Below are 14,362 nucleotides of genomic sequence, written 5' to 3'. Positions count from 1 at the left end.
GTAGGGTTAAGTCCAGAGTGATCTAGACAAATTGGAGGATTGGGCTAAAAGAAATCGGACAAGGTTCACAAGGACAAGTGCAGAGTCCTGCACTTAGGACAGAAGAATCCCATGCATTGCTACAGGCTGGGGACCGACTGGCTAAGCGGCAGTTTTGCAGAAAAGGACCTGGGGATTACAGTGGACGAGAAGCTGCATATGAGTCAACAGTGTCCCCATATTGCCAAGAAGGCTAATGGCATATTGGGCTGCATTAGTAGGAGCATTGTCAGCAGATCGAGGGAAGTGATTATTCCCCTCTATTTGGCACTGGTGAGGCCACATCTGGAGTATTGTGTCCAGTTTTGGGCCCCCACTGCAGAAAGCATGTGGACAAATTTGAGAGAGTTCAGTGGAGGGCAACGAAAATTATTAGAGGGCTGGGGCACATGATTTACGAGAAGCTGAGGGACTCGGCTTATTTAGTCTGCAGAAAAGAAGAGCGAGGGGAGATTTGATAGCAGCCTTTAACTATCTGAAGGGAGGTTCCAAAGAGGATGGACCTAGGCTGTTCTCAGTGGTGGGAGATGACAGAACAAGGAGTAGTGGTCTCAAGTTGCAGAGAACAGGTCTAGGTTGGATATTAGGAAAAACTATTTCACTAGAAGGGTGGTGAAGCACTGGAATGCGTTACCTAGGGAGGTGGTAGAATCTCCATCCTTAGAGGTTTTTAAGGTCAGGCTTGACATAGACCTGTCTGGGATGACTTAGTTGGGGTTGGTCCTGCTTTGAGCAGGAGATTGAACTCGATGACCCTCTGAGGTCTCTTCCTACCCTAATCTTCTGTGATTCTATGAACTTATTCATAACAATTATCCCTTTGAGTAGGAACTGCTCCTATGTATAGTCTATATGTATAGTCTTTTGTTTTCTGCTATAGCCCTTCAAAAGATTCTTGTGGGGGAACGTACAGTAGTGTCCACATTATTGGCTTCTACACCACTGTCCTTTGCAATGAGTTGCCAGCCTATCTGCCTGATCCACTGATCCCCTCCAAACAGAAGCCCAATTCTCTGAACGTATCTGGAGTCACCCAAGTGGTTCAGACAATGGCAATGGAGTTGAAAGATGGCTCCACCAGGCCTTTTTTTTGGTCCAAATGTTATGTACAGTCACCATACTGTGCAAGACAACAAAGCAAGGGAAGGGGGATCAGGGGGGTGGGGGGTGGTTGTTTTTGCCAGCTGGGTTAGAGAGGTGACAATACTTGTAATATGACTGAAGGAAGATGCCCCAACTCTGAAATTTGAAAAACTTCTGCAGGCCGTGTAAGCGGTCAGAACACGGGAGGGGGAGGGGCGCCTGCGCAAACGGTGTCAAAACGCTTTCCCCGTCGACACACAAGTCTGCCTCCGATATGCTACGGGCCGGGGCTGACACCAGGGAGACGGAGGCGGCCAGGGGCAGGCCCCGCTCCAAGGCCCGGCCAGGCTGCCAGGGGGCGCGCGCACAGACTCCTCCCCCCTCCCCCTCCCAGCAGCACGCGTCCCGTCGCCCCGCCCGGCGGCCGGGCTCGAGCCTTCCCGGCATGCCCCGCGCTGTACCATCGAGCGCGGCGCTGGTGGCGGGGGGCGGTCCCGCTGGGCTCTCCGTCGGTGTCAGGCCGCGGCAACATGGCGGGCGCGGAGCAGGCGGCGAAGCACCTGAACGGGGAGCTGCCGCTGGAGCCCGAGCCCGAGGACGCGGAGGGCGGCGCGGTGGGGCCCGGCGCCGAGGAAGGCGCCAAGAAGAAGCGGCGGAAAAAGAAGAAGGGCAAAGCCGCCTCCGCGGGTAGGGGGCCGGAGCGGGGCCTGGAGACCCTCCCGCGGGCAGGGAGCGGAGCCGGGCAGGGCCCCGCGGCGGGCGGGGGAGGGGCTAGAGTTAGTGTGGGGGGACTGGGGCGAACCTCCTTGGGGGCGGCGTGTGACAGGGGGGCTGCCTCGGGAGGGGCTCGGGAGTGAAGCCTCCTTGGCGGGGGACGGCGGGGGCCGGGGCTCGTGAAGCGGCTTTTGGGGGCCGTCTGTGGGTGGGGGTGGGGTGCGAGAAGCGGCCGTGGAGGGGGGGTTGGGAGGTGTGTGTGTGTGTGGCTGTGGCGGGACTGGGGGACAAGTCTCTCCTTGATCTGGGAGGGGGTTCTGGGAGCGTGGCTGCCACTGGGACGGGGAAGTCTGCCCTGGGTTCAGTCTGTCAGTGGTGGGCCACGATGAGACTGATACCGTAACTGGCTAGTATCTTTGTGGCCTTGCTGTTGTTTCCCTCACTCTCTCTGCTCCTGTTGCTTGTCTTTGAGTCAGGTGATGTGAGGTGCCTGAAGATCACTCAAAATAGTGGTAAAGATGGAAAGAGTCATATAATTGGCACAGGGACTGTTGGTTGCTCATATGTTTGTGTGAGAGAGAAAGTTCCTGTGTGTTTCAGCTCCCAGCCTATTTCTGGGACAGTTTGCAAGGAGATTGTGAATGCTGTTTTGTACACAGCAGTATCCACCCCTACTGCCAGAGATAAAGAGCATAATTTTGTTGCCTTAAAGTTTATCCCACAGGAGGGAGCCTTTCCCTGCTAACCTCCCAAATATTGTACATAGAGGTCTGAGGTGAGTCTGTGTAAATAGTGTAAGGAAATCACAATCTGAGTTTCTTTTAACAGGCTAGAAGTTGGAGATGAAGATACTTCATGTTTATCATTATTTTCATAACACTTGTGTTATCTCCCTGGAGCAGGCTGGTGCTAGGGACAGCAGAGTTATACAGACAGAAAAGAACTGTAGTTATTTGAACTATTGGATAATCTTACCTTTATGTGCAGGTTTTTATAATGGCCCCTGTCACCATAGTACCTAAGAGTTGTTATTACGTGTTTGCTACTTTAGAAAAGGTGAGAAGTGCTCTGATATCTTCATAATGAGGGTGGTAAAAATATTTAGATAATTTTTTTAGGTTTTTATATCATAATTCAGAGCCATTTTATTGTGTTAAATCACACTTTATCTTGCAAACAGGACAACAAGAAACAGAGAGAGAATTAGAAGGTGCTCTTGATGATCTAGCAAAACAGTTGGATAAACAAACACTGGAGGAGAAGGAAAAAGATGATGATGATGAAGGCAAGTGTAATATTTTTGTTTTTTTTAACATCTAAAATGAAAGTCTATGAAGTGCTTGAAATTGTATTTTCTACAGCTGTCTAGTTTTTTCCAGTTTAAGTAATTTTTTTCATGCAAAATTGTAATTTGCAGTATCTTTCTTCATATTCAGTAATTTGCTATCCTCAGTCACTGTTAAGCAACATTATGTAACTTGAGCAAGAGGTTAAATTTCAGACAAACATATTGTGCAAGCTAATAGCAAAAGTTGTAGCTGGTTTTTATCCTTATTGATTTATACCACAAAAGAGATCTTTTAGTCTGATATAGAACAAATAACATAGGGGAATGCTGGAGGAAGAGTCTGAGGAGATGCTAAAATAAATAAGACACTATTATAAAATGTGTGTATTTCTCGTCACTGAAGAAAATTCTACCTGTAATCCTAGTTGTTGCACAGAAACCCAACTAAAGAAATATGAAACACACTGCAGTACAGGTACACGCTTTTGATTGTTGCCAATACAGATTCTAAACAAGTAGTTTGTGAATCATTTTTTGTTTCTAATCTGAATTTAAACATACCTTATCTTATAAACATACTACATGTTTGAAAATCAAATAGAATTAACCTGTTTAGTAAATTCATTTTTCTCTGTAATAAAACCGTGCATTTAGCACCTGTCTGCTGAATTATCATTAAAGTTGGCTCAATATCCTAAAGTGATCATCTTTAAATTCATCTCTTGGCAAACTACCTCTGGAGCTTTAGGTTTCAGAACATATGAAATTGGATATTAGTATCCAAAAACACTTAGTAGAAAGACGAAAAAACAATTGCATTGGTGCATATAGTACTAGACAATAACCTTTGATTCTGAATGTATGTACAGTATCCAAGGCCATTTAATTGCTGTTCATAGTACTATGTTCTGATAAAACTGGATTTCTGATGGCTTACTTCAGGTGGTGGGGTAAAGGAATATTAATGTTAATGTAATGTGTATGTTGTTACGATGATGGCTGTTGAGTCAGAATTCAGTGAGAATAATAGTGAATGCTTCATAGTGAAAGGAATTCCTGGGGGGGGGGGATTAGAATCCTTGGATATTTTATCTCGGGGAGAGTGTTTTTCTTCATAGATAAACTAGTACATTGAATTTCATTGTGCTCTGTCTCTTTTACAGTGTAGTTATCAATACTTAACCTTAAATTTAAAGTGCTATTCTCACTGAAATAACGCTCTCCCTCTCTTCTGTAAAAATTACTTGTAAATTCTTTTACAATATACACAAGTATCAGAATTTTTAATTTTTTGATTGCCTTTGGTGTCTTTTGCCTGACCCATTCTTTTCACACCACTTGAAATCTGTGTAATTGTGGGAAATAGCATAGAGACTGTGCCTAAAATCTGTTCCTGTTCGTTTTTCTTTAAAAAAATACTCAATTTTTTGGCCATCTCCACAGTTGGGTAACCCTAACACTGCCCACTGGATGGGAAGAAGGGTTCGGAAAGTATTCAGTACGGTTCTTCTGCATTCTGAATTGGGCTTGCAGCTTAGCTCATCTGAGATAATGGAAAGTATAGTTATTGTGTTTCTGAGGCTATGTCTACACTATGAAATTAGGTCAAATTTATAGAAGTCGATTTTTTAGAAATCGATTTTATACAGTCGATTGTGTGTGTTCCCAAGTAAGACCATTAAGTCGGCAGAGTGAGTCCACAGTACCGAGGCTAGCATCGACTTCCGGAGCATTGCACTGTGGGTAGCTATCCCACAGTTCCCGCAGTCTCTGCCACCCATTGGAATTCTGGGTTGAGATCCCAACGGCTGAAGGGGCAAAAACATTGTCACGGGTGGTTCTGGGTACATGTCATCTGGTCCCCCTTCCTCCCTCTGTGAAAGCAACGGCAGACAATCGTTTTGTGCCTTTTTTCCTGGGTTACCTGTGCAGACGCCTTACTACGGCAAGCATGGAGCCCGCTCAGATCACCGTGGCAGTTATGACAGTTCTAAACACCACGCGCATTATCCAGCAGTATATGCAGAATCAGAACCAGAACCTGCAAAATCAGGCGAGTAGGTGACGGCAGCACAGTAAGGAGAGTGATGAGGACATGGACACAGGCTTCTCTCAAAGTATGGGCCCCGACAGTGTGGACATCATGGTGGTAAAGGGACAGGTTCATGCAGTGGAATACCGATTCTGGGCCCAAGAAACAGGCACACACTGGTGGGACTGCATAGTGTTGCAGGTCTGGGACGATTCCCAATGGCTGCGAAACTTTCATATGCGTAAGGCCACTTTCATGGAACTTTGTGACTTGCTTTCCTCTGTCCTGAAGCACCAGAATACCAAGATGAGATCAGCCCTCACAGTTCACAAGCGAGTGGCGATAGCCCTGTGGAAGTTTGCAACGCCAGACAGCTACCGGTCAGTCGGGAATCAATTTGGAGTGGGCAATCTACTGTGGGGGCTTCTGTGATCCAAGTAGTCAACGCAATCACTGAGCTGCTTCTACCAAGGGTACTGACTCTGGGAAATGTGCAGGTCATACTGGATGGCTTTGTTGCAATGGGATTCCCTAACTGTGGTGGGGCGATAGATGGAACCCATATCCCTATCTTGGCACCGGAGCACCAAGGCAGGGAGTACATAAACCGAAAGGGGTACTTTTCAATGGTGCTTTGAGCACTGGTGGATCACAAGGGACGTTTCACCGACATCAACGTGGGATGGCTGGGAAAGGTACATGATGCTCGCATCTTGAGGAACTCTGGTCTGTTTCAACAGCTGCAGCAAGGGACTTTCTTCCCAGACCAGTAAACAACCGTTGGGGATGTTAAAATGCCTATAGTTATCCTTGGGGACCCAGCCTACCCCTTAATACCATGGCTTATGAAGCCATACACAGGCAGCCTGGACAGTAGTCAGGAGCTGTTCAACTGCAGGCTGAGCAAGTGCAGAATGGTGGTAGAATGTGCATTTGGACATTTAAAAGCACACTGGTACAGTTTACTGACTCGGTTAGACCTCAGCAAAACCAGTATTCCCATTGTTTATTACTGCTTGCTGTGTGCTCCACAATATCTGTGAGAGTAAGGGGAAGACATTTATGGTGGGGTGGGAGGTTGAGGCAAATCGCCTTGCCACTGATTACGCGCAGCCAGACACCAGGGCGGTTAGAGTACAGGAGGGCGTGGTGCGCATCAGAGAAGCTTCGAAAACCACTTTCATGACTGTCCAGGCTACGGTGTGAAAGTTCTGTTTGTTTCTCCTTGATGAAACCCCCTGCCCCTTGGTTCACTCTACTTCCCTGTAAGCTAACCATCCTCCCCTCCCCCCTTCGATCACCGCTTGCAGAGGCAATAAAGTCATTGTTGCTTCAAATTCATGCATTCTTTATTCATTCATCACACAAATAGGGGGATAACTGCCAGGGTAGCCCAGGAGGAGGGAAGGACAAGGTCACGCTGCACTTTAAAACTTGAATGCCAGCTTTCTGTTGCTTGGGCAGTCCTCTGGATAGAGTGGTTGGGTGCCCAGAGGACACTCCCCGTTCCCCCTCCACACCGCTTTCTTGGGAGACTGCGTGAGGAGGCTATGGAACTTGGGGAGGAGGGTGGTTGGTTACACAGGGGCTGTAGCAGCGATCTGTGCTCCTGCTGCCTTTCCTGCACCTCAACTGTACCCCGGAGCATATTAGTTTGATCTTCCAGTAGCCTCAGCATTGACTCCTGCCTTCCGTCAGCAAGCTGACGCCACCTATCATCTTCAACCCGCCACTTATCTTCAACCCGCCACCTGTCCTCCTGTTCATATTGTGCTTTCCTGGACTCTAACATTGTCTGCCTCCATGCGTTCTGCTGGGCTCTTTCAGTGTGGGAGGACTGCATGAGCTCAGAGAACATTTCATCGCGAGTGCGTTTTTTTCGCCTTCTAATCTTCGCTAGCCTCTGGGAAGGCGATGGTAGTGTGAGCGTTGAAACATTTGCAGCTGCGGGAGGGGAAAAAAAAGGGAGAGTAGTAGTTAGAGACACATTTTAGAGAACAATGGGTAGACTCTTTTCGAGTGAACCTTGCTGTTAACATTACATAGCACATGTGCATTTGGTACAAGGTTGCATTTTGCCTCTTATATTGAGGGTCTGCTGGTTTGGTGAGAGAGATCACACACGCAGGGCCGGCGGGCAACAGAATTCAGCTTGCAGGCAGCCATGGTAAGCCAGTCTTTTGGCTTCTTTAACCTTCATAACATGTGGGAATGGTTTCAAACAGCAGCACCCTCATTTCCCATACCAAACAGCCGTTGGGTTGGCCATTTAAAATGGGTTGGCAATTTAAAAGGAGGGGCTGCGGTTTTCGGGTTAACGTGCAGCACAAACCCAACTAACCCCTCCTCCCCCCACCACACACACCCAATTCTCTGGGATGATTGCTTCACCCCCCCACCCCACCCACCCCCACCGCGTGGTTAACAGTGGGGAAGATTTCTGTTTAGCCACAGGCAAACAGTCCAGCAGGAACGGCCACCTCTGAATGTCCCCTTAATAAAATTACCCTATTTCAACCAGGTGACCATGAATGATATCACTCTCCTGAGGATAACACAGAGAGATAAAGAATGGATGTTGCTTGAATGCCAGCAAACACCGGGACTGTACGCTGCCATGCTTTGTTATGCAATGACTCCAGACTATTTGCTACTGGCCTGGCATGGTAGTATGTCCTACCATGGAGGACGGAATAAGGCTGCCCTCCCCAGAAACCTTTTGCAAAGGCTTTGGGAGTACATCCAGGAGAGCTTTATGGAGATGTCCCTGGAGGATTTCTGCTCCATCCCCAGACATGTTAACAGACTTTTCCAGTAGCTGTACTGGCCGCAAATTAATTGTTAAGCACGCTTGCTTTAAACCATGTATTATATTTACACAGGTACACTCCCCAGAGGTCCCTTCTCCGCCTGGTGGGTCTGGGAGCCCGCCTTGGGTGGGTTCGTGGGGGGTACTGGCTCCAGGTCTAGGGTGAGAAACCGTTCCTGGCTCTTGGGGAAAATGGTTTCTCCGCTTGCTTGCTGTGCGGTATCTTCAGCCTCCTCCTCCTCATCTTCCTCGTCCCCAAAATGCGCATCCCTGTTGCATGATAATCCATTGATGGAGTCAAAGCACAGGGGTGGGGTAGTGGTGTCTGCACCCCCTAGAATGGCATGCAGCTCATCATAGAAGCGGCATGTTTAGGGTTCTGACCCTGAGCGGCCGTTTGCCTCTCTGGTTTTTTGCAGGCTTGCCTGAGCTCCTTAAGTTTCACGCGGCACTGCTGCAGGTCCCTGTTCTAGCCTCTGTCCTTCATGCCCTTGGAGATTTTTTTCAAACGTTTGGCCATTTCGTCTTTTGGAACGGAGTTCTGATAGCACGGATTCATTTCCCCATACAGCGATCAGATCCCGTACCTCCCATTCAGTCCATGCTGGAACTCTTTTGCGATTCTGTGACTCCATCATAGTCACCTCTGCTGATGAGCTCTGCACTCACCTGCAACTTGCCACGCTGGCGAAACAGGAAATGAGTTTCAAAAGTTCGCGGGCCTTTTCCTGTCTACCTGGCCAGTGTGTTTGAGTTGAGAGCGCTGTCCAGAGCGGTCACAATGGAGCACTCTGGGATAGGTCCCGGAGGCCAATACCGTTGAATTGCGACCACACTACCCCAAATTCGACCCAGCAAGGTCGATTTCAGCGCTAATCCCCTCTTCGGGGGATGAGTACAGAAGTCGATTTTAAGAGCCCTTTAAGTTGAAGTAAATGGCTTTGTCGTGTGGACGGGTGCAGGGTAAGACATTAGCTGGCAAGTGAATAAGATTAGCTACTGACCTCTTGAATTTTGCCAGTGTCTGCAGTGGTTAGCATAGGGACCTGGAAGATGCTCTGACTTTGTGAGTTAGTGAACTATATGCCAAGGCTACGAGTTTTTCTGATTCAGTGTTAATGGATTAAGCACAGTTCAAGGTCAAGATCAGTGTGACACAGTTATTGTGATTGAAAGAAATAAGTACAGGCTCTTCGGAGAGATTGACCACCTAAATGCTAAATACATTTTTGATTGAGAACCTGGCAGGACAGATTAGAAAGCAGAAACAACAAGCTGTATGTATCTATAAGACATCCTTAAAGATGCTAAAACGAGATACTTAAGGCAGAAACTGGACTTTCTTTTGCGGACTAAAATCTACACCCATTGCAGGGCTGCAATGATCTAAAAATCACCAATCTATTTAACAACTCAGATTACATTGACCATTTTACATAAATCATTTGCCATTTGAAAGGCATGGAGATCTAGTGATTCCAATTTTTGTCCAAGGAATGCCCTGTCAATTTTTATAGATGAGCAAATATGGGGTTCTGAGTAAATATGACGAAAATAGCAACACTTTATATTTGTAAGAAATTGAGACAACTTCTGGAATCAGTTTTTGTAACTAAAACATGGAGAGTTGGGAGTGGCTAGTATTTGGATCTAGAACAGAGGTGGGCAAACTACGGCCTGCAGGACACTCGTGCCCGGCCCCATAGCTCCTGCCCCGGGAGGCTGTCCCCCCCCCCAGCCTCTCCTTGCTCCGCCGCAATGCTCTGGGCGGCGGGGCTGTGAGCCCCTGGGGCAGCGCAGCTGCAGAGCCCGGCCTGACTTGGTGCTCTGTGCTGCGCGGTGGAGGTGTTGGCGTGGCCCGGCTCCAGCCAGGCGGTGCAGCTGTAGCACCGCCAGCCACCGGTGCTTCAGGCAGCGCAGTAAGGGGGCAGGGAGCGGGGGGGTGGGGGGGGTTGGATAGAGGGCTGGGGAGTTCAGGGTGGTGGTCAGAGGGTGGGGGTGTGGATAGGGGTCGGGGCCGGAACAGGAGGTTGAATGGGGGCAGGGGTCGGGCGGGGCGGGAGTCAGGAATGAGAGGAGGGGTTGGATGGGGTGGCGGGGGTCAGGGGGCAGTCAGGGTACAGGGAGCGGGAGGTTGTGGATGGGGCAGGGGTCCGGGGGGGGCGGTCGGGAACAGGGGGTTGGATGGGGCAGGGGTCCGGGCAGGTGGCGGGGCACGACCCCCTCACCTAACCAGCCCTCCATACAATTTCCAAAACCCCATGTGGCCCTCAGGCCAAAAAGTTTGCCCGCCCCAATCTAGAAGGTGTGGGCAAATAGATGTACAGAGTGATCAGCACTTCAGCTAAACATATTGTACAATGTTAAATAATCTTTGCACACATGGAGTAGGTAAACATTATTAGATGTAGCCACATCATGTTAAGTAAATACTGTTTTTGGATAGAGTCAAACCATGCTATAATCACTCTCCAGCTGTTGTTTCTTGCTGCTTTGATGCCATGTGCTCCTCTCTCTTCAAGCTCTGAAAATTTGTAGGAAGGAGCACCATGAATATTAGTCCCACTCCTGGGGTACCTGTCTTTTATATCTTCTGCACAACTTATGTGGTGAACACCACATTGACTTTTGTGAGTTCTGTCATCACTGTTTTTCTTTTTCTGGTAAAGGAAAGTAACAGTTCACTAAACTGGTAGTCACTTCTTTCCAGCTGTATTGTCCGATATGATTCTTTCTAACCCCTTTTCTGCAGAGGCCTCATGTTAGCTAGATTCAGAGAATGGGATTTGGGATGGAAAGTATTCTATTTCTAACAAATTCCTCATATTTTTTCATTGATTCACTTCTTAAAAATGCCACCAACATAAAGGAACTATTCAGAGGTACGCTATCAGCAGTGGTACTTTCAGAAATATTATATCTGAATCTGGAGTTGGGAAGGAATCTGAAACTGTTGGTGATTGCTTCTAGCTGTCTCTTACCTATTCAGCTTTCTTCAAAGTTTGTAGAATCTATGGATTTGGGGACTTGTAACAAATCTGAACAACATCATGTTCAATGCAGCTGAGGTAGAAGCAGCATTGGTCCCAGATGCAGTGTTGTACCTGGTTCAAAACTCAAATTCTTCTGTTTGCTTGTGGCTTAGTTTAAAAGGGATGTACACATTTTAATTGAAGTCAGATGTTTAACTTTCAGACAGAGTTTGTATAAAACTGATTTTTCATTGCTTTGTACAAGCTGTAAACTCAGGTGTCAGATACAGGTTGTCTCATAATTTGTATAAAATTGAGGTATCAATTTTCTGAGTGTTCTTTAAGCCATTTTACCTGGTAGTTTCTCAGTAAGGTGCCATGATAATTTTTGTCCTACATTTAACTCTTTGAGGGTTTGTATGTATATATAAACACATATCTTTTACAGACGGAGAGGGTGAAGGAGATGGAGCAACAGGGAAGAAAAAGAAGAAAAAGAAAAAGAAGAGAGGACGTAGGTGTCAATTACAACAATAATAAAGGGAATTTTCTCATATTCTCACTTAAACTTATCCTACTCTATTATGGTTGTCCAATTAAAAATATCATGGGGGATGGCACACAATGTAGATCCTTGGCCAAGGCAGTCTGAAAGTTCTCTCTGGTGCCTCTGAATGCTGCACTGAGCATTAGCCAGGTCAGATGACTTGAGGGCATCATGGTACATGGTGTTCTGGGGATAAGCCAAAATTCTGGCAGGAGGCTCTTAAATATGCTTTGCTATTTTTGCTTTTCTTGCAGTTGATAATAATTTACAGCTTGCAGTATAAAACTTCTTAAAATGTTTACTCAACAGCTAAGGTGCAGACAGATCCACCTTCTATTCCAATATGTGATCTATTTCCCAGTAGCATATTTCCAAAAGGAGAAGAATGCGAATATCCACCAACACAAGATGGGTAAATGTTTTGTTTCTGTTTTTAAGTCTTAAAAAATAACTAAGTTTAAAAAATAAATACATCTGATCTGAAAGAACTTCTGATATGCAATGAAAGACTTAATTTTCCTGCTGCTTTGCTTGACTAATTCTTAATGCAGATTGTGAACAAAATTGATGGTAATGCCTCTTTACTGGATCATCTAACAAGTTCCTCCACAGAGGTTGTCAGGTCAGAAATGTTCTCCCTCCAGACCCTTTAAACTCCATTGGACTGAATTTATATTTTACTCAAATATTTGTGTAGCTTGCTTTCTTGTGGAGTCCCTAAATATTCTAAAATAACTGCAGTAGCATGTGTGAACTTCCTTGATCCTCTTAATAGGATGCTAGCTGTGGAGCATAGTGATGACTGGAGTTGGGTGAAAAACACAGAAAGTGGGAGGAGCAGGGGGAGTATTTGAACACATACAAATAATGTGATTTTTACAATCTTTTACTTGCTATCCGCAGACTTTCTTAGGAGCAGACTTTTTTTTTAGGTGTAACATTAACGGAAAAAGTGTGTCCAATGTATGAATATTTACGCCCTGATGTCAAGTCCTCTTCCTGTTTGTTTAAAAAAAAAAACTTGTCTGCTCAGGTAGCAGAAGTAATGCCATGAGACTTAAGTGACCATCACACACACTCAGTTAACTAACAGAAAATGAGGTAAAATTTGTTGAAAACATTGTTTATGTTCACGGCTCTAGCAACATCTCTTTGAAATGGCATTTAAATTTAAAAATCACACTAATTTTTATGCCTGCCAATGTTATAAGTATGCCTAAGTTTACTGTAACTGAAAGATTTGAGAGAGAAATATTTTTGTATCTGTTTACTTTTATGGAGTGCTGTCAACTACCTGTAGTACTTTTTACTTTCTGTACTTTATATAGCCAGTTTCACTTGTTTGAGTCTGTCACAGCAATGTAGAAGTGAAAGTTTCGAAAATAAAATGTGATTGTAAAATCACAAACATTGGTAAGGGAACTCATGGACAGGTGCAGTACCTAAATGAAAAGTAGCTTTATTTTTTGAAATTGCTTAAATTTCAGGTTGATAGTCTTCCTTTAAAATGTGTCTTAAGTCAAAATACAAAGCATATTCTTTTGACTGAGTATCCTGTGCCTCTCCACTCATGTGCTCCTACTCAAAACAACTCCACATAGTTTCAAAGCGATTTTCTCTTCAGTTGGTTCCACATATAGATTTTAATAATTTGATATGTTTTAGCCAGCTAAATGCAAAAATTTACCAATTGTTAGGTTTCTTTTGTTTAACAAGGGATGATTATCTGACCCCAACAAAGGGAAAAAAAATTCTTGATTTGTGAAAGGCTTGAAAGTTCAGTGGGGCTGCCTCCTGTGGCTTTCCAGGCTCAAGTGAACAACTTTTTTGAGGGCAGAGAACTGTATAGAAATTCTAAGGTGTTGTTTGAACACAGTCAATAAATATTGCAGTATTTGTGAATGGATAATTGATTTTTCAGGGCTATGACGGACATAACTCCTTGAACAATGGAAGATGAAATAACTCTCCCATTTTAAAAAGTGACCCATACACAATAGGTGTGGCTTTCAAACTGAATCAAACAAGATAAGGAACTTTGCAGTCATTTAGTTCATTTACCCACCCACTGTTACCGATCAGTAAGGCTGCGAGTCTGTCACAGATTCTGTGACCTTCCGGGACCTCTGTGACTTCTGCAGCCGACAGGTGCAACTGACCCCAGGGCTGTTGGGGCAGCCCTGAGGCCAGTTGCACCGCCCCCCTGCAACAGCAGTGTTCGTGGGCTGCCCCGCACCAGCAGCAGTGGCAGTCCTACGCCGCTGCAGCAGCAGTACGGTGTTCCCAGGCCAGCAGGGCTGTCCCCTGCCAGCGGTGGCAGGTGCCCCAGAGCCCCTACGCTGAGTACCAGCAGGCACCCCGAATGTCCCCCCTACCCCCCCCAGCACCAGCGGGTGCCCCGGAGACCCCGCTCCAGAGCAGCAGCTGCGCCCCACGGAGCACCCGAGAAAACCAAAGATTTAGTCAGGGGTATTTATAATACAAGGTCAGGACAGGTCATGGGGCCATGAATTTTTGTTTGTTTCGCATGACCTGTCCATGACTTATGCTAAAAATGCCCACGACTAAATCTTAGTCTTACCTATCAGAGCTGGGTTATGTCCTACTGGATACATTTGGGTAATTTTAGATGATATAAGAGAAAATGTGGAAAACAAAACCCTATGCTCTTGGTGTTCCTAAACCTCCAACTGCCAGAAGCTGGGACTGGCTGACAGGGGTTGGATCACTCAATAGTTGCCCTGTTCTGTTCATTCTCTCTGAAGCATCTGGCACTAGCCACTGTCAGAAGACAGGATATTGGGCTAGATGGACCATTAGTCTGACTCATTATGGCCATTCTTATGTTCTAAGTCACTTTAAAGACTATTCCACAGTA

At 46.1% G+C, this 14,362-nt stretch overlaps 1 protein-coding gene across 1 annotated transcript in view; it reads left to right on the top strand.

Moving 5' to 3' along the window:
- Positions 1-1,570: 1,570 nt before the first annotated feature.
- The window catches only part of METAP2 (methionyl aminopeptidase 2), a 37,106-nt gene continuing 24,314 nt past the window's right edge, over positions 1,571-14,362 (top strand). Inside the window, exons 1-4 of the mRNA XM_084626690.1 lie at positions 1,571-1,809; positions 3,017-3,121; positions 11,386-11,451; positions 11,794-11,896. Of these exons, the coding sequence (XP_084482816.1) occupies positions 1,653-1,809; positions 3,017-3,121; positions 11,386-11,451; positions 11,794-11,896 (431 nt within the window). The 5' untranslated portion in view covers positions 1,571-1,652. The remainder of the gene's footprint in view (positions 1,810-3,016; positions 3,122-11,385; positions 11,452-11,793; positions 11,897-14,362) is intronic.

The sequence above is a fragment of the Lepidochelys olivacea genome (assembly GCF_965140295.1).
Source record: "Lepidochelys olivacea isolate rLepOli2 genome assembly, chromosome: 1".
Lineage (NCBI taxonomy): Eukaryota > Metazoa > Chordata > Testudines > Cheloniidae > Lepidochelys > Lepidochelys olivacea.
The sequence above is the reverse complement of the archived record's forward strand: the minus strand, read 5'-3'. Positions and strand labels throughout refer to the sequence as shown.